Below are 24,736 nucleotides of genomic sequence, written 5' to 3'. Positions count from 1 at the left end.
GTGAAAGGGATTAATTTTTAATTTGGCCCTTGAACTTCAATTGCATTCAATCACCATATAAATTTTACATTATCGTTTTATTAAGTTTTTATCATTAGTATGTTGAATATTGTTAGTTTGATGTAGCACCTTAATGAAATGGATTAATTTTTAATTCGACCTTTGAATTTTAGATAAAATACAATTTAACCTTGAATTTTAGATAGAATATCATACTAGAAAATGGGGATGGAGATGAATAAAAGGAAGAGGGACAGCTGCTGCTCCAAAAGGAGGAGAAAGGAGAAAGGAGAAAGAAGCATGAGAGAGAAAAATGGGGAAGGTCATATCTCTATATTCATATTAGAAAATGTGTTAGAAAACAACTGAACTACCGAGTAACGTAAACTCCTTCCTATAATTAATGAGCTAACAAATAACAGGCAATTCATTAAACTTGAAGCACTGCTCCTTGATTCAATTCATCACCGTCTAGAATTCCCTCCATTATTCGATTGATAGCACTTCCTCGAGCCTATAGTTTGAAACACAAATATTTCAGGACATAATCAAAAGTAAAACCACCCAAATCATAAATTCAATCTACAAATTCCAGACCCCCTAACCTTCACTCCGATGGAAATCGTTGTTTTTAGCTTCACAAGCTCACCCAATCTTAAGGACCCCTTTCTATCATCTCTAACAATGATCAATGGTACCTTTCTAGATTTGGCGATTGTCGTATGTGCTTCGTCAGCCACTTCGGATTTCAATCAACAACCAACAAAATAGCCTAAGACGCCAACAAAGATATAGCAAAACGTGAGCTAAGTACAACAAACATACAAGAAATAAACAAATTAACTAAATATCATGACATATCAGTTTAAACTTGAAAGGCAAACCTGCAACCTAACACAAGGAGACTGGGCAGTGCTTCCCTAGTCGTTAATGGCTGACATCCGTTCAAGAACACGAGTTACATCGTTAACACCAATTGCAAATTGTTGCTAATGCCCACAAATATTATAATCAGATAAATAATAAAATCACAAGTTTGATCAAAATAAAATCAATAAACGAGCAGGTGAGGAATCAAACCTTAATCCACACTTTTTCAGGCAAGGAGTTTCTGGCCGATACTCTCGCCGAGTCTATCTCTCTGTTGATTCAAGTACTTCAAATTATTAAGTTGTCGAGTTAGAAAGAGGAGGCGCATTCTTTTATTTATCGATAATTTGTTTGAATCGTTTACCTTCGGATTGATTTAAGCACATGAACAAGCCGTTCTCCTTCATAGCAACTCTCAGAATAAAAAAAGTAAAAAAAATGATCAAATAACTCAAAATATATAATAATCATAAAAAAAAAAAAGAACAGACATACACTTGGTGTTGAGGAACGGAGCCATCTTGAATGTTGCTTTTGGCTGCCTTGTTTCGTGGCAGCGTCGTTCTTTTTCGCAAAGTTGGCTCGCTACTTGTTCGATGAAATGTTGGAGAGAATTGTATTTAAAGAGAGTAAAAGAGATTTTATGGTGAATGAATACACGTTGGCCCATTTATATAGTTATCAAGTTAATAGGCCTAAGCCTATAAGGCAATGTTGAGCTCTGATTTTCATTCTCTCGGCCTAACTGGCCCAACTGATTTCATATTCTCCTCCTAGTAGTAGTTTATATGTTTCAAGGTTAGACCCTTTCTAATATAAAATTTTATGTTCACCTCTATTGACAATGTGTTGGGTTGAGTTAGATGTTTGATTAATCTAATATGACTCGACTCGATAGGTATACATCTTTATTTCGAACTTGATTTGATTTAAATTTAAAGAGTTTTTATTTATTTCAAAATTTGATCTAAATTTTTAGGTAAAAATTCACATATAATCTAACTCAACCTCACGTATAAAAAATATTTTTATTTTATTTTACAGAGATGAGTGTTATAACAATTATACTTGAATATATACAAGAAAATTATTCTTTAATCTAGGGTCAGATTGAAGATTTTTCATTTTAAATTAAAATAAAACCCGATCTAATCCAACATGAACTTAATTTTTCTATCAGATCAAACTGATAAAAATTCATTAAATTTGAATCAAATTATCATCTCTATTCTCCTTGCACAACTCTCTTAAAATTAAGAATATAATGTCAATATTTCGTGCATTCTGAACCAAACAATGATTGTTAATATACAACACTCAATAAATTAAGTCTCCAAATATCAGTTGTGGTCCTCACCTGCTCTAAAATAAATATTGTAATGGTTCGAACTCTGATGTTTACGAATGAAATAAATTAAATTTGGAGGGTCGTTCTCGTATCTGTAGTACCCGATCTAAATTACTAGATCAATAGATCATATACCAATGATTAATTAAAATATATATTGTAATATATAATTTGTTTTGTCTTGCGTGACTTCAAGGTGAATTTAAAACTATGATATGAACGTTTTCTTTTTTTAATTCAACTCGTAAAATTAAAAATATTGACCAACAGGCATGACAAATAATTTAATATTAAATATCCAATTGACACCAATTTTAACTTCAATTATTTTGTCGCCTAGGATAAGTATTTATGCTACATCATAAGCCATAACCCTTTTTAACTCAAGTATTATTAAGCTCGACTCAAAGAGTTTAAAATTGAATTCAATTCGATTCGAAAATTCTCGACCTTAAAATTATCAAGTTCAACTTGAATTTGAAATAAAAAATTAAAATTGGACTTGAGCTCGGAAATATTTGAACTCCAAATATTCTTATATTTAGTTCGATTGAAGCTCAAATTCGAACTTGGTTCTGTTTCGAATACAAACCGAAACATTAAATACATGAAATTTTTATATTACATTTTGAAAAAAAACATATAAATGTTAATATTAAAATAATTTCACCTAAAACAATAAAAAATTAATATAATATTATTTTAGTTACTCGTGTGTTTTTTGAGTCGGGTAACAAGTTGTTTGCTTTGGTATATCAAAAATTTGAGTCAAGTTCGAGCTCGAGTCGAGTCCATTCAAATAGAGTGGTAACCGAATTTTGACTCAATCAAACTCAAATAAATTACGATTTATCTCGTTTCATTTACATCCATAAGTATAATTAAACAATAAAGCGTGAATTGAGTCCATTAGTATAAGTAAACAAAGTGGTTTGGTGGAGAAAAAACAAAAAGATAGCCAGTTCCTCATCCTGCTGCAGTAATTTCACTATTTCAAATCTCCACTACAATCATCAAACGCCTGGCCGCAGGCATGTTCCTTCTTTTTTCCCAGGTTGAAACAGAGAGCTAAGAAATTTAATGATTACCAGAAAAAGCTTGCTGAAATCAATAATTGTTCTGTTTTCCACATGACAAGGACATATGTTATATAAATTGTCGATGCCATCACACTGAATTTACAAAATATACATATTGGAACTCAACTTGCTTTATAATATATGCTTTGATAATAAATTATGTAGCTTAGGCGAAGGGCAGAGCAAGGTGTTAAAAAACGTTGTTTTCAGTAATAACCCAAATTTCATTCCCTTCTTTTAAGGGTCAAAAAGTTGAGTTCCAAAGGCTGAGGCAGTGAGTTCACTGGCACCGAGTCCACTGGTTTAAACCGCTCAGCCGGCAGAGCACCGAGACTGGTTGGTTCCTCTTTGACTGGTCAAGCCCATTCCAGTCAATCCAGCTGTGACATTTGTCACCATTAAAGAAAATTCATTTGACAAATGAACTCGGGATTAGTTTGGTTCCAAGTTCCATGTTTCGCCAGTTACACATTAGAGGCTAATTTGGACAAAGCAAACGACACCATTGGTCTTCCCAAAATCAAAACTTTTGCTTGTTTGATGTTTGTGTATATATATCAAGCCACCGGTTGAGAAAAACAGAAAGTAAATAGCATTTTATAATTCGTGATGATTAAGGTGAGAGTTGGGTGTTTTTTATTTTTTTCTCTTTTTTTTTTCAATGAATTTTTAAGATCTTAACTGAAAGCGTGAGATCACATGAAATGAGATAGGAGAGAATATCCCAACTAATAAAACTCGCTTTCAAAATAGAAACCGGAAACAGAACCAGTCACCCTTCTGTTTGTTTGTTCATCTGAATATAAATATGTACACCATCCCATCCCATCATCCTTAATCATCAATTATGAGCCTGTCTTCAACTTCCTTAAAGATTTAACTTTGCTGGGTAATTCTTGGTTTTTCTTATCGTCCGTTGTGTACAGAGGGGAGTGAGCGAGCAGATGAAGACATAAGGGGACCCTAGTGCTTAAATTTATGGTGGGCAGCGACGGTCGCTTTCAATGATGTTTATGTGGGTGGTGGTGGTTATTTCAGTGACCCAATCTAATGACCCATACCCTGCCTCACTCGCACACTTGATTACTAGCTAGCTAGAGAAAAAGGGATCTTATTCTTTGATCAGAAGAAGAAAGCATCCCAAGCTTTCAGCATACGTGCTTGGGCGGAAAGGGAAAGTTGCAGATCTCATTCATAATTTGATATGAAAAGATCTTTCAATGTAAGTTTATTCGATCATTGCTTTTGCTTTTGACTTTTTGTTTTCATATTTCTAAGTTTTACTTCTTTCTCTTGGAATGGTTTAAATTTGTGCTTTTTTTTTTCTGCTACAACACAGTTTTTGAACAAGATCACTGTTAGGATCTATATGAGCAAATAGTTCTTCATTTTAGCTTCTGTGAGTGTGGGAGATTGGTAGTAATTGTGAGTCTCCTTCCATTATAGATTAGATCCTGCTCTCTTTGCATAACTTGTTTTGTCCATGGATCTGTGAGTTACTTATTCTCAGGCTTACTTTGATTCACATTGTTGTTAAGCTGGCTTTTAGTTTCTGTTATTTCAGCTCCGAGTTTGTTCAATGGTCATATACTTACCAAATTACTTGATTGATTTATTGTCAAATCATGGTCAGTCTGGAATATCTAAAGAAAAATGGGGAAAGGAAATAATTTAAACTTTGATCATTCATGTTAAAGTCTAAAACAATTTCTTTTCAGATGGTGAATGTACTCTTGGTAGTTACATTTTTTGGTCATATTACATGGGCTGTCAAGGGCAGCTCACATTGCAAACAAACAGAACCCTGGGAGATTCGTCCTCACAGTGTAGCTATTACCGAATTCGGGGCGGTTGGAGATGGTGTCACTCTCAATACAAAAGCCTTTCAGAATGCCATCTTCTACCTCAATTCCTTTGCTGACAAAGGTGGGGCCAAGCTTTTTGTCCCAGGTGGCCGGTGGTTGACAGGAAGCTTCGATCTCATCAGTCACCTGACATTGTGGTTAGAAAAGGATGCGGTAATTCTTGGATCAAAGGTAAATCTTTAGCGTACTTCAAAACAGCATTAACCCATATATGTTGAAAGAACATTGCAACTTAGTTACATGGTCTTTCCTGTGGTCCACTCTGGCCTAGAAATTTGGTAGTAATAGTATTCCGGATTTAACCTGTTGTTTCAGTGATATAAAATCATCTTTTATTGTTTCAGGATCCTGATGATTGGCCGATTGTTGATCCTCTCCCTTCCTACGGCCGAGGTAGGGAGTTACCTGGAGCAAGACATCGAAGCCTCATATATGGTTACAATTTGACCGATGTGATCATAACAGGTTAAGTAGCATCAGATGGAAAATCATCTTCCGTTAGCATTTTATTTTTATCCTTGATGCCAATGCTTTCCCATGCAGGTGACAACGGAACTATCGATGGCCAAGGCAGTGTTTGGTGGAACTGGTTTCAAAGTAAAACTCTGAACTATACTCGGCCCCATCTGGTTGAGTTGATGAATTCAAATGGGGTTGTAATCTCAAACTTGAATTTCTTGAATTCTCCATTTTGGACAATCCATCCTGTATACTGCAGGTTAGTGGTCCTCATTAATTAGTATTAGCATGCTCTTCAAATCTTGCAATGAAGTTGTGACTTTTATTTTCTCGATGCACAGCCACGTCACAATCCGGAATGTCACAATTCTGGCTCCTCTGGATTCACCGAACACAGATGGGATCGATCCAGGTGAATTCTTTATGCTAACCTGGAAATTCTGTTTGAATTATCAAAGTCCTGAACCATTCACAACACTCTACTAATATGATTGAATACATACAGATTCTTCTGATGATGTGTGCATTGAAGACTGTTATATTAGCACTGGGGATGATCTAATTGCCATCAAAAGTGGGTGGGATGAGTATGGCATTTCATATGCTCGCCCCAGCACAAATATTATCATCCACCGGCTCACTGGCCACAATCGAAACGGCTCTGGGATTGCAATTGGAAGTGAGATGTCCGGAGGTGTTTCTGAAGTTCATGCAGAAAACCTGTATTTTTTCAATACAAGCACGGCTATCATACTAAAGACTGCTCCTGGAAGGGGTGGTTATGTGAGAAATATCTATATATCAGATGTTACCTTGGCTGATGTAGACACAGCTATAAGGTTCAATAGTAATTTTTCCGAGCATCCTGATGATTTTTACGATCCAAATGCTCTCCCTGTAATAGAAAGGATCACAGTTAAAGATGTCAGAGGAGATAACATAAAAGTTGCAGGCCTCCTCAATGGCATAGAAGGGGACAGTTTTCGTCATCTTTGCTTATTGAGTATTACCCTCAATGTAACCTCGGAGTCTCCATGGAATTGCTCGTACATTCAAGGGTACTCTGCCTTGGTTTCCCCCGAAACTTGTGAACCTCTAAAGGAAAGCATCTACCCCAAGCATTATTCTGATTGTTACCATCTATCGAATCATTTGCATAGTTCAGGTAATCAAAACAGAAGGTCTTGGTTTGGATTCTTGCCATTTCTCAACACAACAGCCCGTCGTCATCTTCACGGGGAAACGATGACCGACATACGAAGTTGACTGGAGTAGCTTGTGGTTGTCCATTTGTTAGAAAGATTGTTTCTTGTAAGTTTGTTTGCAGTAACAAATAATTGAGTGATTTGTTAGAAAAATGAAGCTTATGGCTTCTTTCAAAGGCATTTTTCCCACTCTTTCTTTGGCTTGTTATAAATTGTGGCAAGAACAAGTTGTTCAAAAAGCTCAATGAAAAGAGAATCACATAAATATTTACATATAATTTGTCGCCATTTGAGTTGATTTACCGTGACTGTGGCGTAGCTGAACCAGTTTCCTGGAAACTTGCATCTTTGTATGAAAGGAAAGACACTTTCCTTGCTCTAAAATGGTATGTGGAGAAAGTTCCGATGTGAGAATACTATGAAAACGACATGCTAGACCCATGTTGTGTTTATGAAAACTGTAGCTGTATTTAGTTAATCTGAAGATAATTGAACTGAAAAGTACATTAAAGATTTGAAAAAGACGAAGATAAAATCGAAGGAAACTGAGATGTTTAATCAAGAATGCACACAAACAGTCCAATGAATCTTTTTTTCTCAAAGGCTGAGAACCTTGAAATTGAAGGGATTTCTTTTTTATCTGGGAGATGCCTCACTGCCATCTTTCTTTATAACAGAACATAAAACCTGCCTTGAAATGTATGTTTCGAGCTCCCTGGAAACCTCAGTTAATTTCAGATCGAAGTTGCTCCTATACTTCTGTTTTGGTGATGGCATAACACTAGAGAACATTGTGGGAGATCCCGAAAACCGACGCCTTGGACTAGTAAGCCCTACTGGTGAACCTGGTAGTTTGGCTTTGGAGATGAGAGGCTTTGTTCCTGAATTGGCCATGTTTCTTTCAAGGTTCAGGAGTGGACCACGTTTTGTCTCCAGTGGTAACGGCTTCAATGGATCGAGTTCCACCTCCGGCTTCTGCATCCGAAGCCTTTCTCTAGCCTTCTCTGCTGCTAGAACAGCTTTATCCCTACTAAGACTTATCAGTTTCCACGGGTCAATGCTTACATGGAACCCTTGTTTCTTGCTCGTTAAGGTGGAAGGTTCAGGTTCTCCATCAATTCTTATGGATAATCTCGATGAATTCTGAAATCGAACAGACCAGTTTGATGGATGGACCTGCTTAAATTCTTTTAGAAAAATTCCTAGATGAAAAATGTCTTGTTTTAATGTACCTGAGTTCCCTGTCCTCTGCATATAAACCTTGATATAAAAGAAGGTTTTTCAGGTGAATCAAAATCCGAACTATCATCCGACAAAACATCCGATTCCTCAAACGGATCTAGTGTAAATTGGTTCTCCTCCTCTTTCATTGCCATTATATAATCATATGTTCTCATTCCCTGTAAAAACAGTAAAAAGAATTTGCACGTGACGTTCTCAGAATTGTTATGATTACGAATGGTTACCAGACGAAAACGACACAATATCGAATGAACATGACTCGTAAACTGACCGATGGAGAAAGCCTTTGTTTCATGTACATAATGAAGTTACAGTGGAGATGTTGGAAGAATGCAGCGACAGATAAGAAGGAAGCAATAATTTACTTACCTTTCTTATAAGCACAACATGAAAGAAGAAAAGCTGTCCCATTGCTGCTGAACCATAAGCAGTAAACAAGGCCAGCAATATCTGCAACAATTTCCAAGAGTTCAAAGCAAATTCATACAAGAAGTTGAGATATTGATTTTCAGAGTAGGCAAGAGATGCCAATATTTACTGTTATTGTGGCGAGAACCTCTCTTGGGAACTCTATACACAGCCTCTTCTTCAGCTCCTGCTCCATTCCCTTCTTATCTGCAAAGCACCTGACAAATATGGCAATGGCAATTCCTCCTTCTAGGATTAGCTGTAACAGTATTTGATTTGATAGTCAGGAAAATAGAATTAAACTTAAGACTTTCAAACCTTTTGAAGGAAAATTAGTGGCATTGTCAAACTTACCATAAACAAGACAAATATCATTAGAAGAATGAATGTTGTATAGTTTCTTTTCCCTACACAGTTGTTCAACCACTGACAGATGATAAAACAAGCAAATCTATATCAACAAACACATAGATAGCTTTCTCAAATACATGCAAACTGGAAAAAGGAACATAATTCGAAAGCGAAGATCGGGTCCTTACCCTGCAATGATGATCAAAGCCTTCGGCACACCGATTGCAAGTCCTACAATGCTTGCTATGCTTTTTCACCTACGATAAACCACAGGAAGATGTAAAAGACAAAAATAAAAGGAAAGAACCGATGAAATTGTGGGGGAAAACAACGGAATTGTTCGCATCACAAAAGGCAAACCTCCAAATCACAGAGAGAGCAATAGGAGATGTCATCCTCTCTAAGGTCAGGAGAAATCGCATCATCCTTAGTGACAAGGAGAAATGGTAGCAGTGGTTCCATTTGGACATTGGTTTTAAGAGGATCCAGATACTTCCTTCTTATAAAAGTCCTTAGAATCTTCTTCTCCAGCCTCCTAAAAGACCTTACAACAATCTGGGTCAATATGAACCCATAATCGAGCTTCAAAACCCCTTTAGGTTTGCCTCTTTTCTTCTTCCTAGAGCTGGTTTTATCACTAGGATCAATAGAAGTACACCTAATAAACATGAACATGACTGAGAGTGCCTGAAATTTTTCAAAAAAGAAAAAAAAAAAAAGCAAGTCAACAGATCACTCCCATTGAGTTTTGGGATATTGGAAGTATAAGTTCAAAAACAAAAAGATTGAGAAGATTACCACGAAGGAAAAGAGAGTTGTGACTGTGATCTCAGCGGTTCTGTTTCCAAGAAGAAGGCCTAAAAATGTATAAAAGACCACAACTAGAAAACTGTATATCGCCATTCCCACCATCTGCAAAAATCCCAGCATTTAGATTCAATTCAAAGCTTCATCCCAACGATTTCATCAAAAACAAAAAGGTTTTATAAGCGTTGACAATTCACCTGTAAAGGATGGAAAGGCCGCTGCCAACCATGGCGTCTCATGATCCTCATAGCCATAAAACTTCAGCGTTCTCGAACCCAAGAAAACAACAGATTTTTTTGTGGATGTTGAATAAAATAAAAATAAATTAAATGATTTAGCAACCCAAATCCATGGATAGGAACTGGAAGTTCAAAGCGGAAACTTCTTCTTTGTTAGATATTCTGTGTTTTTAATGTCTCTCTCGAAGTTCACGCTTAGCCTGAGAGAGAAAAAATGTTTGGCTCTTACCTCCCAACGGTCGACTTCTGATAAGGAGATTTGAAATTCTTTTTCTTCTTTTTCTTTTTTGTTTTGAAATTAAGGCGGTTTGAAATTTGAACGGCGATCGTAGATGTAGATCAAGTCCTAGTTCATCTGACGGCTGTGAGTTCATCTTCATCGTTTCCTTTTTCCATGTTTGAGGGGGCTCGGAAGACACAGATCGTGTGTGGGGACCATTACGATCATTCCATTGGCCAGCCCAGCAGCCGTAATTATTATATTCTCTATCATACTTAACTGCGAGTTGAAGCTCTGGGAAGCCGCCAAAGTTTTAGCCCATTAAATACAAGCCGAAGCTACAAAACTCGAAATAAATTCATTAGCTGAAATTTTCATATGAAACTAAAGTATTTAATTGGATGACATTATTTCAACGAATATATTGATTAATATATTAGATATCAGGGCCGGTCCTATACATGTGCGACGACTCAGGGCAGCATGTAGGAGCATCAGCATGTAGGGGCATCATTTTTTATAAGACAAAGATGGACAGCATGTACGTACTACTGCAAGCTGATTTGGACAAAGAAAAGAAAGGTGATGCTTTAATTAGCCACTTTATGGCTTTACTAGGCTGATCATACCCCAATCTTTTTAGTGGCCACTTGTTTTAACTTCCCTGTTCCTTCCATATTAGACTTATTAGTGCTCTCTCTCTCTCTTTCTCTGCACTACTTAAATTTTTGTTTGGATTTTCTTGTTTTCTCCCTTTGTAATCTGTCCAAATTTTCAATCTTTTTCAAAATCCTATTACGTCTTCCCTTGAATATCTTCTATTCTCTTCACATTTCCTTCCCTTTTTATCATTCTTCCTTTTTCTATTTTGTACAATTTCTTTCAAATCATCTATGTTTTGTGTTTTTTGTTCTCTGAAATTCCCTCAAAAAGCTAAAGAAGGTTCTAAACACAAATGAAGGTATGGTTTCTATTATGGGATCTTCTTTCTGTTTATGACTAAATTATCTATTTTCATGTTCTGGGTTTTGATTCTTTTGTACATACTTGTGATTTCTGTTATTCTGTATGTGTGTGTAGCTTTCTGTTTTTGAAGGGATCGTTGTTGATGAGTTGTTCTTAAATTCGATTATGATTCCTTACAAATTAATTATAAAAAAAAGCATGGATGATTCTGAAAAAGATATCTCGTGTTTTATTGTAGAAGGTTGTGTTGAAGTTGGATTTGCATGATGGCAAAGTCAAGCAAAAGGCTTTAAAGACGATCTCAACTCTTTCAGGTACATAAGCTTTAAATTCAAGAACTTCCACAATCTGTTTAAAGCACATTTGTCTTTACAAGAATTGCATACGAAAAAGTTTCTAAACCTTTTACCCTTGTTCTAATAGTGGTCTTTGTTAAAGGTTTTCAAAATTTGGTGACCAGAATCTGTTATTTTCCCTAAAGCAATATATTTACCAGCAAAGATCCTTAGCATAAAAACTAATTGATGTGACACTGCATAAAGAAAATTACCATTAAAGTGTTTACTTGATGACTCTCCAAATGTTTTTTTATGTTAACCACAGAAAATGATAGGCATGCTTAAAAGTATTATTGTGTCGGACAAACGAGGGAAGTGCTTTTGTATTTAACTCTAGACGTGAGTTCAAGTTGAATTCACAGTAAAATGATTGGCTTTTGCGGAGAAAGAACAAAACTTGTCATATCATATAATTCCTTCCTATGATTTGTCTATTATACGGTACAAGTATAGGGACATGAAATTATTATCTTGCCCAGGGCATTAAAACTCATTGGACCGACCCTGTTAGATATTAATTGTTAAACAAAAAATACAAACTCGAGCTAATGCATGCATGTAGTGTCACTCTATCTCTTCATATAAACTTCATTTAATTATGCACAAAGGAAAGTCGTCGACATCATAAGAAATTGCAACAGTATCAAATTGCACGTCAGATCATAATGGTTGTAACATCCTAAAAAGATGATTAGTGATCAAAATACAAATTTTGAAAGTTTGATGGTTAAAGTAGAAAATTGGGAAAAGTTTAAAGATCTAAGTGGTATTTTTCCCAATAAGATATTTATTCCATAAATGGATTTATTTAGTGACCAAATTATAAAATTTTGAAAGCTTGGTGACCAAAATATAAATTTTGGAAAAGTTTAGGGAGCAAAATGGTAATTTTAAAAAGTTACATTTGGTTTCGAAAATAAGGAAATAAATATATTTTTTCACAATTTTAAATATTGAAAAATAATATTTAAGGATTTAATTCCATGTTTAATTTGGATTGTTGGATTAAAGTGACAGAATTGTAAGTTTTGGAAATTGCAACGGCAAAATGGTAAAGTGGGAAAAATATTTTTTTCATCTTTGACTTTGAAAGATGATAAGGTTGATGTAGCTTGGTATTAATGTAAATATCAAGTTCATTAAAGGTAAATTAGTATAGATATTTTGATTTCAAGGGTAAAGTGGTAATTTGACATTTAATGAATTTTTTATTCAATATTTAATTAAGAAAGATGAAGAAATATCATATGAATTTCTTCATCTTCTCCAACAACAAACGTGAGCTCTCCCAAAGGTAAGAAAACATTTTGTTTTCAATTTTTGAATCAATTTCTTTGGAATTCGAGTTATGTCGTGAAACAGGAAAGTGATCTACGCGAAAACGCTATCATTTGGTACCAATATTTCTTTCAAATCTTGTTAGATTTCAAAGATCCCAAATCTAAGGGTTTATGTTCAAGATAAGATTCATGAAATTGATGATAAATTTTGATTATTTAGAGGTTATATATTCATTTTCAAGCTTGAGTTATGGTTAGAACATGTTCAATCTTTTTAGAAATTATTCTTTGAAAATTCGAACATGATGTATTTGAGTGAAAAAAATTATGGAAAATTATATAAGGTTTGGAAATGATGGAGGAAGTATTCTACAAGCTTTATAAAATTCAAGGACTATTCAATAATTTTTGAAAAGTTGGGAGACCAATTCAGACATTTTGGAAAAGTTGTGAATGATTGTATAATTATTTAATAGTTGATGTACCATGCTGGAAATTGCTGTTTTGGAATTGAAATGAGCATTTAGATGTGAAATATGATCATTTTGGAAGTTTGAAAAGATGGGTGATTTAAGTGCAAACATTCACATAGTTGGGAGTGTACCGATACACTAAGGAAATGTATCAGTACCCCCTTAAAAGGAAAATTTTTGAATTTAATTTATGTACCGATACATAGGTAGTGTATCGATGCACACGTTAAGGGATGTACCGATACCCTATAGTGAGTACCGATACACTGCAAAGGGAAATGAAAATAGCTATTTCTTTTAGTCTAAGAAATGAAGGATCAAATCATAATATTTGGAATACTGATATAAATATTATATGTATGATTGTGTAGATATTGAGCACAAGCAAGCTCTGAAACGACTGCAAAGTTAGGATCAATCCAAAGAAATAAATCATAGAAGTGGATTTGGATAATAAAGTGTCAAGGTAAGTGCAATTTAATTTGTACTTATGTTATTAAACAAACATTAGCTTGCGATGAGCCAGTGACGGAGTTACTATGGTAAGAAGTGACTCCTAAAATATTGTTTGATTTGTGATTGATGGAATTCTTATGTGTGCATGAATACATGAAAATGGGTCTATGTTTCATATGTTATTATATGTGACATAATTTACATGATTACATGTATATGCGATATGTGGTATTGACATAAGTGACTATAGGATCACAAACTATGTAAAATAGCAAGGACTTATGTGATAACAAGAGAAAGTGATATAAACTAGGTGGTATAGATATAAATGATAAGTTAAACGACATGGACATATGTGATCATATGAGAAAGAATATAAGCTTTGTGATTATGAACATGTGGATATAGGTCTAGTTGAAGATATAATAACAAGATATAAATTACATGAGTTAGATATATAGGAACTGGTATAACCAACTTATGAGATTAAATGAAAAGTGGTATAAGTTAAATAACATTGACCTATAGGACAATATGAGAATAATATATAAATTAGGAGACATTGACAGAAGTGATTATACAAACATGTAAGATAAGCTATATGGGGAAGAGTTATGGGCTTAAATGAACATATAATATATGCGTCATATGGTAAAAATCTATGAAGCTATAGGAAAATGTTATGGGAGCTATGTGATGATAAGTTATGAGAATATATATAGGTAACAATCTATGTGAAATTGAATGAAGTAAATATATGAAACTAGAATATAAATAATGTGAGATAAGTGATTATGTAAAACTGTGAGATAAGTTATAGGGCATTGATATACGAACTATATGAAAGTATGTACATGGATATATGCATAAGTTTATATGTTATTCTATGTGTTATATGATGTATATATGAACATATGTGAACAAGATATGACATGCGTGTTTACATGAACACATGAGAAATGATATAAGTTATACGATATGATTTATGTGATTACATGCACATGTGATATATGTTACATGATATGAACCTATGTGATATGGGTTATATGACAAGAATGATATAAAAGTTATATGAGAATGAGTTATACAATTACATGTGTATATGATACAAGTGATGTGAACTGTTATAAATGATAATGCCCATGTTATGTGATATGAGAGCTAGGGATATAGTTGGCATGCCAAGAGTCGAGGGTTCTACGTGGTCCTTCGGGACATATATGTAATCCTTTTGAACATATATGTGGTACATTGGTACACTTATTTGGTCCATTAGAATATGTATATGGTTTTTAAGGAGTGGTCCTTCGGGACATATGTGTTATATGTAGTCCTTCGGGACATTTCTACGCGATCCTCTAGGATAAATTCTACGTGCCCCTAGTGGGAATTTATACGAGCTGTGGTGACATCATATGTGCACAACCTTATTGTACTCGCATACCTTAAGTTCTCAGTAATGTACATGGGCATATAAAAGATATCAAAAGTGTTTGCATTATTATATGATATCGTGTTATTATTGTTTACACTGAATCACATGTGTATATGGACTAATAAAGAGAAAATAATAAATACACCGTATGTGATGTATATGTTTTGTTATATGAAATATGTTACAAGATTTATATGTGATACTATGTGTATTATTGAGTGAAATGTATTACATGATAATGATGTTGATGTTGATAATGAGAGTGTATGTGTATGTATGCATTCTGTTATACGAAATGTTCTATAGTTCTATAATATGTTTTATATGTCTCACTAAGTCAACGAATTAGCGTGTGATTGTTTCACATGTAGGTTCCGAGAAGAGGAAGATTGATAAAAGTTAAACAAAACAGGTCAGTTTCTCATTTCCAAAGATCAGATCAGAAAAGAACTGAATAGTATGTATTTTGTAATACTGATTGTGGTTGACATGTAAATAAAGATTTGAATCTGATATGCTCTAATCGGTTTTATAAAATCATATGATTGTATTTTATGTAATCATTCAGTTGTATTTAGTAAATGTTTTAAAATTATTCACTATTTTGTACAAGTAAATGTTTTGAAATGTCAATGTGGCACATCGGATTCGTATCCGGGTCGGGTACAAGTTGAGAGTGTTACAATGACATTTTAAATGGCGCCTGGGACTACCTATTAATATGATTGTAAAAGAGATGGACGCTTCTCTCGGATTGGCTATTTAAGCTTTTTCAAAAAAGGTGAAGATATACCATGAGCTATTTAGTGGAGAAAGTGATGCAAGACTGTGGGAGCTGTGGTGATCCAGGAAGATAATGAACCCCATTGGAGGAACTGTTATTCCAACCATTGTTACTTGGTGGTGCTCCTATAACTGTCGAAACAGCCGCAGCTAAGGCTGCGGTGATATTTGGATCAGAAGCAATGGTTGCGGTAGTAGTTTCAAAGTCAACCATACCATAGAAGTAGGTCGTTGTCATGACTGCATTGTCGATAATGCAGATAGCTTGTGGGAAGCAAACATAGGGTGCCCTAAAATACCAAGGTGGTGTATATTAATCACGACCACTCGTGCCCCGGCTCCTCAGCTTGGACATACGATCAGCTACCATTATTTTTTTCAACAGCTCGACAAGCTACCGATTGAAACTCTTTAACACGCTTCCATTAACTACAAATTGAAATATTGTACTGCTGTGCTTAATAAAAAAAAAATCATAATAGTGAAAAGATTTACTACTGATGATCATCACCCAATCATGTTACGAAGATGAAATGTTTTAGTATTATGTTCCAATTCTAACTGCATGATGGATGCCTCCCACAATTCTAATAAAAAAAATTCCTAAAGCAATCAAGGAACTAACAACAAAACCCTACCCAACTTTTTAGCTGAAGAGATACTACCCAACAATAGATTTCTTCATTTGCAGTCTGACAACTTAAATCGCGATACTAATTGTATGCATAATTTGACAGGAATTCCTTCACTTCGACTGCAGCCTCGTAAGCTCCTTCCACGCATCGTCCTAATGCCACACCAGATACATAGTTGCCCCCAAGAAACAGACCATGGAATCCAGAATCCCTGAGAGCAGTTTTTGCAGTATCAAGGAGATCCAAATGACCAACTAAGAACTGGGGAATAGCTTTTGGCCATACTCTCACACCCACAACAAAAGGATCCTTTGCATTGGGATCTATTAGCATTTTTCTCAAATCGCGATCAACTGCTTCTACAAGTTCCCCTTCAGTCTAAAGAAGAAAAAGCAGAGGATCAATCAGAATTCAAAAATATAGCCATATTAAGGGGAAAAGAACAAACTTCAAAGAATATGTTTATAGTCACTAGAATTAGAAAAATGCGCAATATACACATCAAAACAAAAGGAAGAGTAGCTCTTCAACAGAATCATGCAAATTTTTACAACAGTCCTAAAACAAGCCAATTCATTTCAGCAATGAATTCCAAATCATGGAAAGCATTATTTTAGGTTCACCATTCATGAGACAAATAATGGCTGTGATAAAAGTTGTAACTTTCAATGATCTTGAACATCTTATATGAAAAACTTGCTGGCAGACTAGTTAGTCCATGATCATACAGGTTCCTTATATCCTCTAGAGAGACTACAACTACAAAATGTTTTTCTGCATATAGAGCATGAGACCATCTACATCTACCATAATGTGTCCTTATCCACAACTGCATTTTCCTTAAAAAATATAACAAATTCTATATAAACAATGTCTACCTTGGACAAAATTCCAGGGTTGGTAGCTCCTCCAATGTAGTTCAAAAGCAATACCCTGCCAGGTGGAGCTCGGTTGGGGAAAAGTGATGAACTGTATATAGTCCCTGCCAGTTTTTTGTAAATCAATCAAATTTCTCAAAGCAAACTTTTACTGCAAACAACATTCAACATAATACTAGGCTACATTTCTTTCAGGAATTATGGTGTTACCTAAAGTTTCAATTCCTTGGCTGCGAGGGTGCAACTGGCCAAACCCCTTAAGTTCACCATCGATCAAGCGATCTTTTCGAATAGATTCTTTTGGATATGAGATTGTGACTGACGCCACTGGAGGGTAATAAAATTGTGATAGTGCATCTGCAGCTGCAGCCTACCAAGAGAATGAAAAATGGATAAAAGAGTGAAGTAACGGTAAATTTCTAAATTAAATTAGAAAAGAACTAGAACATTGCCTCAATTACTCTTTTAGGCAATCATTTCCTTCAGACATTTTCCCCTTGTTGGTAGAAGTATTTTAAAGGCATGAATACACATTTATTGGTATACCCGGAAAATTGTAGAAATCCACCAACAAAAAGAGCAAACACTGAATATTTCTAAAGAAACTAGACTCACATAAATCTGAATATCTAAAACAATTTAGAGTGCTGGCAGACCACATAAAAGATGCATCATTCAGCAGTCCAAACGAGGCAAAGATGCACTCTATCAAATTTGGGAGAAGTATATACTTCACTCAGAATTCAAAATTTAAATCGCACACATATATCTAAATGCAAGCATATATACATGTAGGAATTATAGAAATGAGTTGTCAATCCCTTAAGTCAAGAGATTCTGTAATTATTTTCTGTTTTTCAATCCCTTATTTCAAGGGATTACATCTCCTAGGATTAGTTTCCTTTCTTAGAGTTTCCTAGTTTAGAGGCATAATTTGTATATAAATATGTAATATGTTCTACTGAATGTACACAAGAATAAAAATAACAGACTTGTCTATTTTCTACAGTCTGTTTTCTACACAGTCTGTTTTCTACATGGTATCAGGTTAGAGCGATCAATCCGATTTCCGCTTCTCTTTAAATCAATTCCTATTCAACTCTATTTTTTTTCATGGCTAATCCGGATCCCTCAGCATCCGAAATCACTTCCCAGACCAGCCCCTCTCAATCTGATTTTCAGATTTCAGATTTCAAATTTCAAATTTTCAAAGCAACAGAGGAAAAATCGCCTTTGGTGTGAACATTGTAAGAAGCCAGGCCATATGATAGATCAATGTTGGAAGCTGCATGGAAAACCAGCCGATTGGCAACCCATACGGTCCAGGTTTCAAACAGAGCCTCATATTGCCTCTCAAGATGATTCCTCAAGCAGTTTTAGCAAGAAACATATAGAGGAACTGCAGCAGATTTTGAGCAGTATGACAGCCAAGCCTACAAATGTGACTTATACTACTACTGATGGAAATAATCCATATGCTTCATCGGTACAATGGATAATAGACTCGGGTGCATCAGATCATATGACAGGAAATATTGATCTCTTGGAGGAATATAGTGAAAGCAGCTTACTAGCTTCTATCAAAATAGCAGATGGCTCTCTCACTACAGTCAAAGGGAGTGGTTCTGTTACATTAAACAAAAATCTACTACTTCATAATGTCCTCTATGTTCCTAGACTTGCATGCAATCTGTTGTCAGTCAGCAAATTAATTAAAGATTTTGGTTGTAATGTTGTGTTTGGTATTGGTGGTTGCATTTTTCAGGCACAGGGCTCGAAGAGGGTGATTGGCACTGCTAGGCTGGGCAAAGGATTGGACACCCTTGGAGGTAAAGCATCTCATAATCATGCCTTATCCAGTGCTCTTAGGAAACCAATTTTATCTTCTGATCTCAATACCAATAAAATTATGTTATGGCACTCTAGATTAGGTCATCCTAATTTTTTCTATCTTTCCAAAATGTTGTCGAACTTATTCATTAATAAAGATCCATCTTTGTTTTCCTGTGAAATTTGTCAAATGGCCAAACACACCAGAAAACCATATATTCCAGCCAAATTTGAACCAAAAACACCTTTTTCCATCATCTATAATGATATTTGGGGCCTTTCTCCTGTCAAAAGTATTTCTGGGTATAAGTGGTTTGTGTCTTTTATAGATGATTACTCTAGGACAACATGGGTTTTCTTAATGAGAGAAAAATCTGAGGTTGAGTCTCTCACTAAAAGTTTTTATCAAAAAGTTGAAACCCAATTTAACACAAAAATCAAAACTCTAAGGAGTGACAATGGGAGTGAGTATTTGAATAAAACCCTTGGGTATTTCTTTAAGGAAAAAGGCATTGTTCACCTTACTTCTTGTGTCAACACACCTCAACAAAACGGGGTAGCAGAAAGGAAAAATAGACATCTTCTAGAGGTTACTAGGTCTCTTATGTTTGCTGCTAATGCTCCTAAGTATCTTTGGGGGGAAGCTCTTCTTACAACCACTTACCTCATCAATAGAATGCCAAGTAAGACCTTAGATTTCAAAATTCCTACTAAGGTTTTGTTTCAGCTGTATCCCCATTTTAAACATTTAAACTCAAGTCTTTCTCCTCGGGTGTTTGGGTGTACAGCCTTTGTTCATATCCACAATAGAGGGAAATTAGATACTAGGTCCATAAAGTGTGTGTTCTTGGGCTATTTTTCTAGGAGAAGGGTTACAAGTGTTACTCACCTTCCACAAAAAAAACCTATGTCTCCTTTGATGTTACATTTTTTGAAAACCAACCTTATTTTTCAGGAACAGAAATTCAGGGGGAGAGTTACAAGGAATTTCAACCTGTTCAAACCGATATTTCTTTACAGCCTATCCTTTCCTTACCTATTACTGTCTCTCCAAAGCCGGCTAGCACTGTCTCAGTTCCGAGGGAGGGTGATGGGAATAACCTAAATAACTCTGATGAATTACCTTCCTCCTTATCTCAGCACTCTAGTCCGTGCAAAACACCTTCCACCACTACAAAAAATGCACCTAACAATGACCCTGAAACCATAACTCCCCAACCGAAACAACTCAGTGTTTACTCAAGAAGAAGGAAAGATGTTGCTGAAGAAATCAGTCAACCTAGCATTTGCCAAGAACCATATTCGGATCCTGTTGCAGCTGAAACAGAAGGTAATGACGGTTACCAAGAGGCTACTACTGTTGATCTTGATGACTTTCCTATTGCTATTAGGAAGGGGGTAAGAAAATGCACTGCTCATCCCATAAATAAGTATGTTGCATATGGGAAATTACAGTCTAATTTCAGGGCCTTCACTTCCAGCATTAACACTGTGAAAATCCCAAGAAATGTGACAGAAGCATTTCAATCTCCTGAGTGGAAAAAGGTTGTGGAAGAAGAGATAAAAGCGTTGCAAAAGAATAAGACATGGAGTTTGACAGATTTGCCAAAAGGGAAGAGAGCTGTTGGATGCAGGTGGATATTCACAGTCAAATATCATTCGGATGGGAGTGTGGAAAGATACATGGCAAGGCTGGTTGCTAAAGGTTTTTCTCAGTCTTATAGCATTGACTACCAGGAGACTTTTGCACCGGTTGCAAAATTGAATACCATCATAATATTGTTATCAGTAGCTGTTAACATGGACTGGAAATTGCATCAGCTGGACATAAAGAATGTTTTTCTGAATGGGAACCTTGAAGAAGAGGTATACATGGAGGTCCCCCCGGATTAGAAGGAAAGGTCACTAAGAAAACTATGTGCAAGCTCAATAAATCCTTATATGGCATAAAACAGTCTCCCAGGGCTTGGTTTGATCGATTAGCTAAGGCTATGACACAGAATGGTTTCAAACAAAGCCAAGCGAATCACACATTATTCAGAAAAATTACACCGAGTGGTAAGATAACCCTCCTAATTGTCTATGTAGATGATATGATTATAACTGGCAGTGATATAGAAGAAATAGAAAAGCTAAAGATGAATCTTGCAAAGGAGTTTGAAACCAAGGATTTAGGGAGTATGAGGTATTTCTTGGGTATGGAAATTGCAAGGTCCGAGGACGGGCTGGTCATAAACCAGCGTAAGTATATTTTGGATCTTCTTGCAGAAACTGGGATGCTCGGCTGCAAACCAGTTGAAACTCCAATGGAGCCAGGCTTGAAATTTTGCAACGAAAGGACTGGAAATCCAATAAACAAGGAAACCTACCAAAGGTTAGTTGGGAAGTTAATCTACCTTTCACTGACCAGGCCTGATATTGCATACACAGTGAGCATTGTCAGCCAACATATGAGTTATCCTCGAGAAGAACATTTGGAAGCTGTTAACAGAATTTTAAGGTTCTTGAAATTTACCCCAGGAGATGACTTATATTTAGAAAAAATCAAGACAGAACAGTGAAGGTTTATACGGATGCAAGCTGGAGAGGTGAATTAACTGATAGAAGGTTAGTTAGTGGCTATTGTACCTACGTTTGGGGTAATTTGGTGACTTGGAGAAGTAAGAAACAAGTTGTTGTCTCTCGAAGTAGTGCTGAGTCAGAGTTTAGAGCAATGGCTCTCGGAATATGTGAAGGAATGTGGATTAAAAGACTGCTCACAGAACTGGACTTAGATGACAAGAAGAATTTTGTGACAGTCAATCAGCTATGAGTATAGCAAAAAACCCAGTGCAACATGATAGAACGAAACACATTGAGATAGACAGACATTTTATTTACGAGAAGGTCAACGATGGAGTTGCAAAACTGCAGTACATTCTGACGAAGAAACAGCTGGTAGATATCTTCACCAAAGCCCTTCCACGAGTGACTTTTGATGAGATGTCATTCAAACTGTGTATATACAACATATATACACCAGTTTGAGGGGGAGTGTAGGAATTATAGAAATGAGTTGTCAATCCCTTAAGTTAAGAGATTCTGTAATTATTTTCTGTTTTTCAATCCCTTATTTCAAGGGATTACATCTCCTATGATTAGTTTCCTTTTTTAGAGTTTCCTAGTTTAGAGGCATAATTTGTATATAAATATGTAATATGTTCTACTGAATGTACACAAGAATAAAAATAACAGACTTGTCTGTTTTCCACAGTCTGTTTTCTACAATACATAGACATACAAACCTGCTTTTTGATAATTTAGCATCTTAGACAGAGCAACATATAGAGTGAACATTCTATGCTAGATATTAACCACATTCATAAATGGATGTATAGCAAGAACAGGAAGATATTGAACTATACCGAGAGAGGATGCAACAAGTTACTGGCAACATGAGACGGAACGGTCATGACAACACTTCTACTCTGAAGAGAGACCACTCCTTCTGGTGTTTCATACGTCAAGCTATACCCTCCATTTCCCAATTTGGTAATACCGGAGAGCTTCCACGATAATTTTACATTGCTACCCAAACTGCCAAGTCAAGACAACTAATTAGGATCTTGACTCCTGAAACGTAAAGACAGACATAGAAGCACGTTGACATTTTAGAACCACTACATAGGCTAAATCATAACTAGAATGGTGTCAGTGCAACCTAGTAGCAATTGCCTCAGGCAGCATGGCAAGTCCCTTCCTAAAAGATCCAACTGTTTGGCCCTTGGGCTTTGGTAGACGCCTGTAAGATAACCATTCAGCGCGATGAAAATAAACATCATGAAATAATCACAAAAGAAGCCTCAGTATGCTCATAATTACGGGTCTCTTGGTAGCTTAGGTGTTTTATTTCTCTCCTGGATTGTCTTGAAAGTGCCACCGATGATGCTACCACCAATCTCTTCAAGCTTCCATACCCGTCCAAAAGCTGCTTTCATGCTTAACTTTGATGGATCCCCAGCATAAACACCTGCAGCAATAACAATTTTTCTGGTATAACATTTGTGAATTGATTAAAAGAGAAAAAATAATTTAAATATCAGTTCAAAGGTTCGAGAACCTCTGAATTGAAAAATGCTAAATTTAAAGGAAGTGGTTCATTGCAAAATGATACAAATGAACCAAAAATAAAAGACAATGATTATCGGAACCTGAACAAAAGGGTTCAATCAAGCGTTCAAAAACCTCAGCACCAAGATTACGACGCACAAACTCCTCCACTGATTCTTCATGACCCTGTTACCTTTGCCAAAAGTCTTACCATATGAGAAACTTCAACATATAAAAGCAGTATGCAAATACAAGAATGCCACACACTTCTGTTGTATAACCAAACAAATGAAAAATATTCTAAGAAAGTGAAGAGAACAAACTGGAGGTGGAGGACGAATGCCGATAGCACCAAATCCAGCTCTAAATTTTCCACCAATACTCATCAAATCAAAAAACGGTAAGTCAGTTGGCTTGGCGGGTACAGGCCTTAGTTTCCCATCCCATAGTACGAATCGCGGCGCATCAGGGTCACCTAAAACTAAATCGCCCTTCAATCCACTATCCACCTATAACAGTAAGCACACGTTCATACGGACACTAACATAATCAGTAAACCTGAAATTCTTGGTGCAATGAAGTACAATTGAGTAGCAAAATATAAAATCAATCGTATAATTAAATACAGTAAATGTAATTCAACCAAATGCGGATTAAGAGAAACCTACCGCCATGGTCAGAATGGAATCGGACGGCTGGAAACTGTTGGGTCCTTCTTCCCACAGATATCCATCTCTCTCAACGGTAGTGATGTTGCCACCGATTCTGTCTCTGGCCTCCGTCACAATCACATTGGAAGCGACATCAAGGTGCTTGGTGGCGAGAGCTTGAGCAATGCATAGTCCACTGATACCACCTCCTACGATCACGCAATCCGCGATGGATGATTCTCCACCGTCAATTTTCGAAGAGGAAATTGTGGGGCCCTCGGCGACAGAGCATCGGAGCTTGAAAGGTTTATGAGAGCGTGGCGGAAGCTGGTGATTGGGTATGGAGAAAGGGGAAACGAAGGTCGACGACCGGAGAAGAGAAAGGCCCATGAGAGCTGTCATGTTGGAATGGCCGTGTTTAAAACAACGTGCGATTGAAGGTTGAAAGTACGACTCTGGCGATATTATGCTATCTTCAAGAGGGAAAATCTAGTGTGATACTCACAGGTTTCAGTCGGTTCAATTTTCACTCTATTTCTTTATTGGGTAAAGTACATAAATGGTCCCTTACTTATAGGTTATTATTTTATTGAGTCCCCAATTACTAAAAATTATAAAACGAACTCTTTTTTTTATTAATATAAGTGATAGTATCTGTTTATAAGTGGTAGCATATGTTTCCCATGACTTATAGGAATAACAATCATTATTTTAATCACTAAGGTAGTATTGTTCTTGCAAAAACATTTTATATTGAATAATGAAAAAGAAACTGAAATTTAATATTAACTATGATTAAATTTATATTTTTATTAATATTAACTCGTTAA

The 24,736-nt window shown here is 35.8% G+C and overlaps 3 protein-coding genes and 1 long non-coding RNA gene across 4 annotated transcripts; 1 reads left to right on the top strand and 3 right to left on the bottom strand.

The window, feature by feature from the left end:
• Positions 1-358: 358 nt before the first annotated feature.
• LOC120158290 lies at positions 359-1,468 on the bottom strand. The gene is made up of 5 exons (XR_005519215.1): positions 1,235-1,468; positions 1,081-1,141; positions 885-989; positions 606-772; positions 359-514 (listed from the first exon to the last, which is right to left on the bottom strand). It is a non-coding gene; the product is annotated as an uncharacterized LOC120158290 (long non-coding RNA).
• Positions 1,469-4,202: 2,734 nt separating this feature from the next.
• LOC120158286 (probable polygalacturonase) lies at positions 4,203-20,434 on the top strand. The gene is made up of 9 exons (XM_039169161.1): positions 4,203-4,519; positions 5,016-5,333; positions 5,507-5,627; positions 5,706-5,880; positions 5,963-6,033; positions 6,127-6,786; positions 6,841-7,040; positions 13,154-13,158; positions 20,423-20,434. Exons 1-7 carry the CDS (start codon positions 4,502-4,504, stop codon positions 6,885-6,887), a joined length of 1,410 nt encoding a protein of 469 aa, XP_039025092.1. The 5' UTR covers positions 4,203-4,501; the 3' UTR covers positions 6,888-7,040; positions 13,154-13,158; positions 20,423-20,434.
• Positions 7,343-10,014, bottom strand: LOC120158289 (protein S-acyltransferase 18-like). Its single transcript, XM_039169163.1, has 9 exons — positions 9,832-10,014; positions 9,626-9,739; positions 9,188-9,514; positions 9,016-9,084; positions 8,831-8,902; positions 8,607-8,735; positions 8,438-8,518; positions 8,059-8,226; positions 7,343-7,969 (listed from the first exon to the last, which is right to left on the bottom strand). The coding sequence occupies exons 1-9, from the start codon at positions 9,886-9,888 to the stop codon at positions 7,463-7,465; spliced, it is 1,524 nt and encodes a 507-aa protein (XP_039025094.1). The 5' UTR covers positions 9,889-10,014; the 3' UTR covers positions 7,343-7,462.
• On the bottom strand, positions 16,395-24,311 carry LOC120158285 (protoporphyrinogen oxidase 1, chloroplastic-like). Its single transcript, XM_039169160.1, has 9 exons — positions 23,925-24,311; positions 23,580-23,765; positions 23,358-23,442; positions 23,029-23,176; positions 22,868-22,948; positions 22,572-22,743; positions 17,548-17,707; positions 17,338-17,441; positions 16,395-16,837 (listed from the first exon to the last, which is right to left on the bottom strand). Exons 1-9 carry the CDS (start codon positions 24,306-24,308, stop codon positions 16,538-16,540), a joined length of 1,620 nt encoding a protein of 539 aa, XP_039025091.1. The 5' UTR covers positions 24,309-24,311; the 3' UTR covers positions 16,395-16,537.
• Positions 24,312-24,736: the final 425 nt, after the last annotated feature.

Source organism: Hibiscus syriacus, unplaced genomic scaffold, assembly GCF_006381635.1.
Source record: "Hibiscus syriacus cultivar Baekdansim isolate YM2019G1 unplaced genomic scaffold, ASM638163v2 tig00111311_pilon, whole genome shotgun sequence".
NCBI classification, from domain to species: domain Eukaryota; kingdom Viridiplantae; phylum Streptophyta; class Magnoliopsida; order Malvales; family Malvaceae; genus Hibiscus; species Hibiscus syriacus.
This window is presented reverse-complemented; position numbering and strand designations above follow the sequence as displayed.

What these genes read in the sequence shown, in the direction of transcription:
- LOC120158286 (XM_039169161.1), top strand. An exon ending in CGGTAATTCTTGGATCAAAG is followed by an intron (nt 5,334 to 5,506) that starts GTAAATCTTTAG and finishes TTATTGTTTCAG; the next exon opens with GATCCTGATGATTGGCCGAT. An exon ending in CACAGATGGGATCGATCCAG is followed by an intron (nt 6,034 to 6,126) that starts GTGAATTCTTTA and finishes GAATACATACAG; the next exon opens with ATTCTTCTGATGATGTGTGC.
- LOC120158285 (XM_039169160.1), bottom strand. Translation starts at nt 24,308, where the DNA reads ATGACAGCTCTCATGGGCCTTTCTCTTCTCCGGTCGTCGACCTTCGTT. An exon ending in ATTCCATTCTGACCATGGCG is followed by an intron (nt 23,766 to 23,924) that starts GTAGGTTTCTCT and finishes TTACTGTTATAG; the next exon opens with GTGGATAGTGGATTGAAGGG. An exon ending in CCTGAGGCAATTGCTACTAG is followed by an intron (nt 22,744 to 22,867) that starts GTTGCACTGACA and finishes TTGACTTGGCAG; the next exon opens with TTTGGGTAGCAATGTAAAAT.
- LOC120158289 (XM_039169163.1), bottom strand. Translation starts at nt 9,888, where the DNA reads ATGGCTATGAGGATCATGAGACGCCATGGTTGGCAGCGGCCTTTCCAT. An exon ending in GGCCTTTCCATCCTTTACAG is followed by an intron (nt 9,740 to 9,831) that starts GTGAATTGTCAA and finishes GGATTTTTGCAG; the next exon opens with ATGGTGGGAATGGCGATATA. An exon ending in GCAGAGGACAGGGAACTCAG is followed by an intron (nt 7,970 to 8,058) that starts GTACATTAAAAC and finishes GTTCGATTTCAG; the next exon opens with AATTCATCGAGATTATCCAT.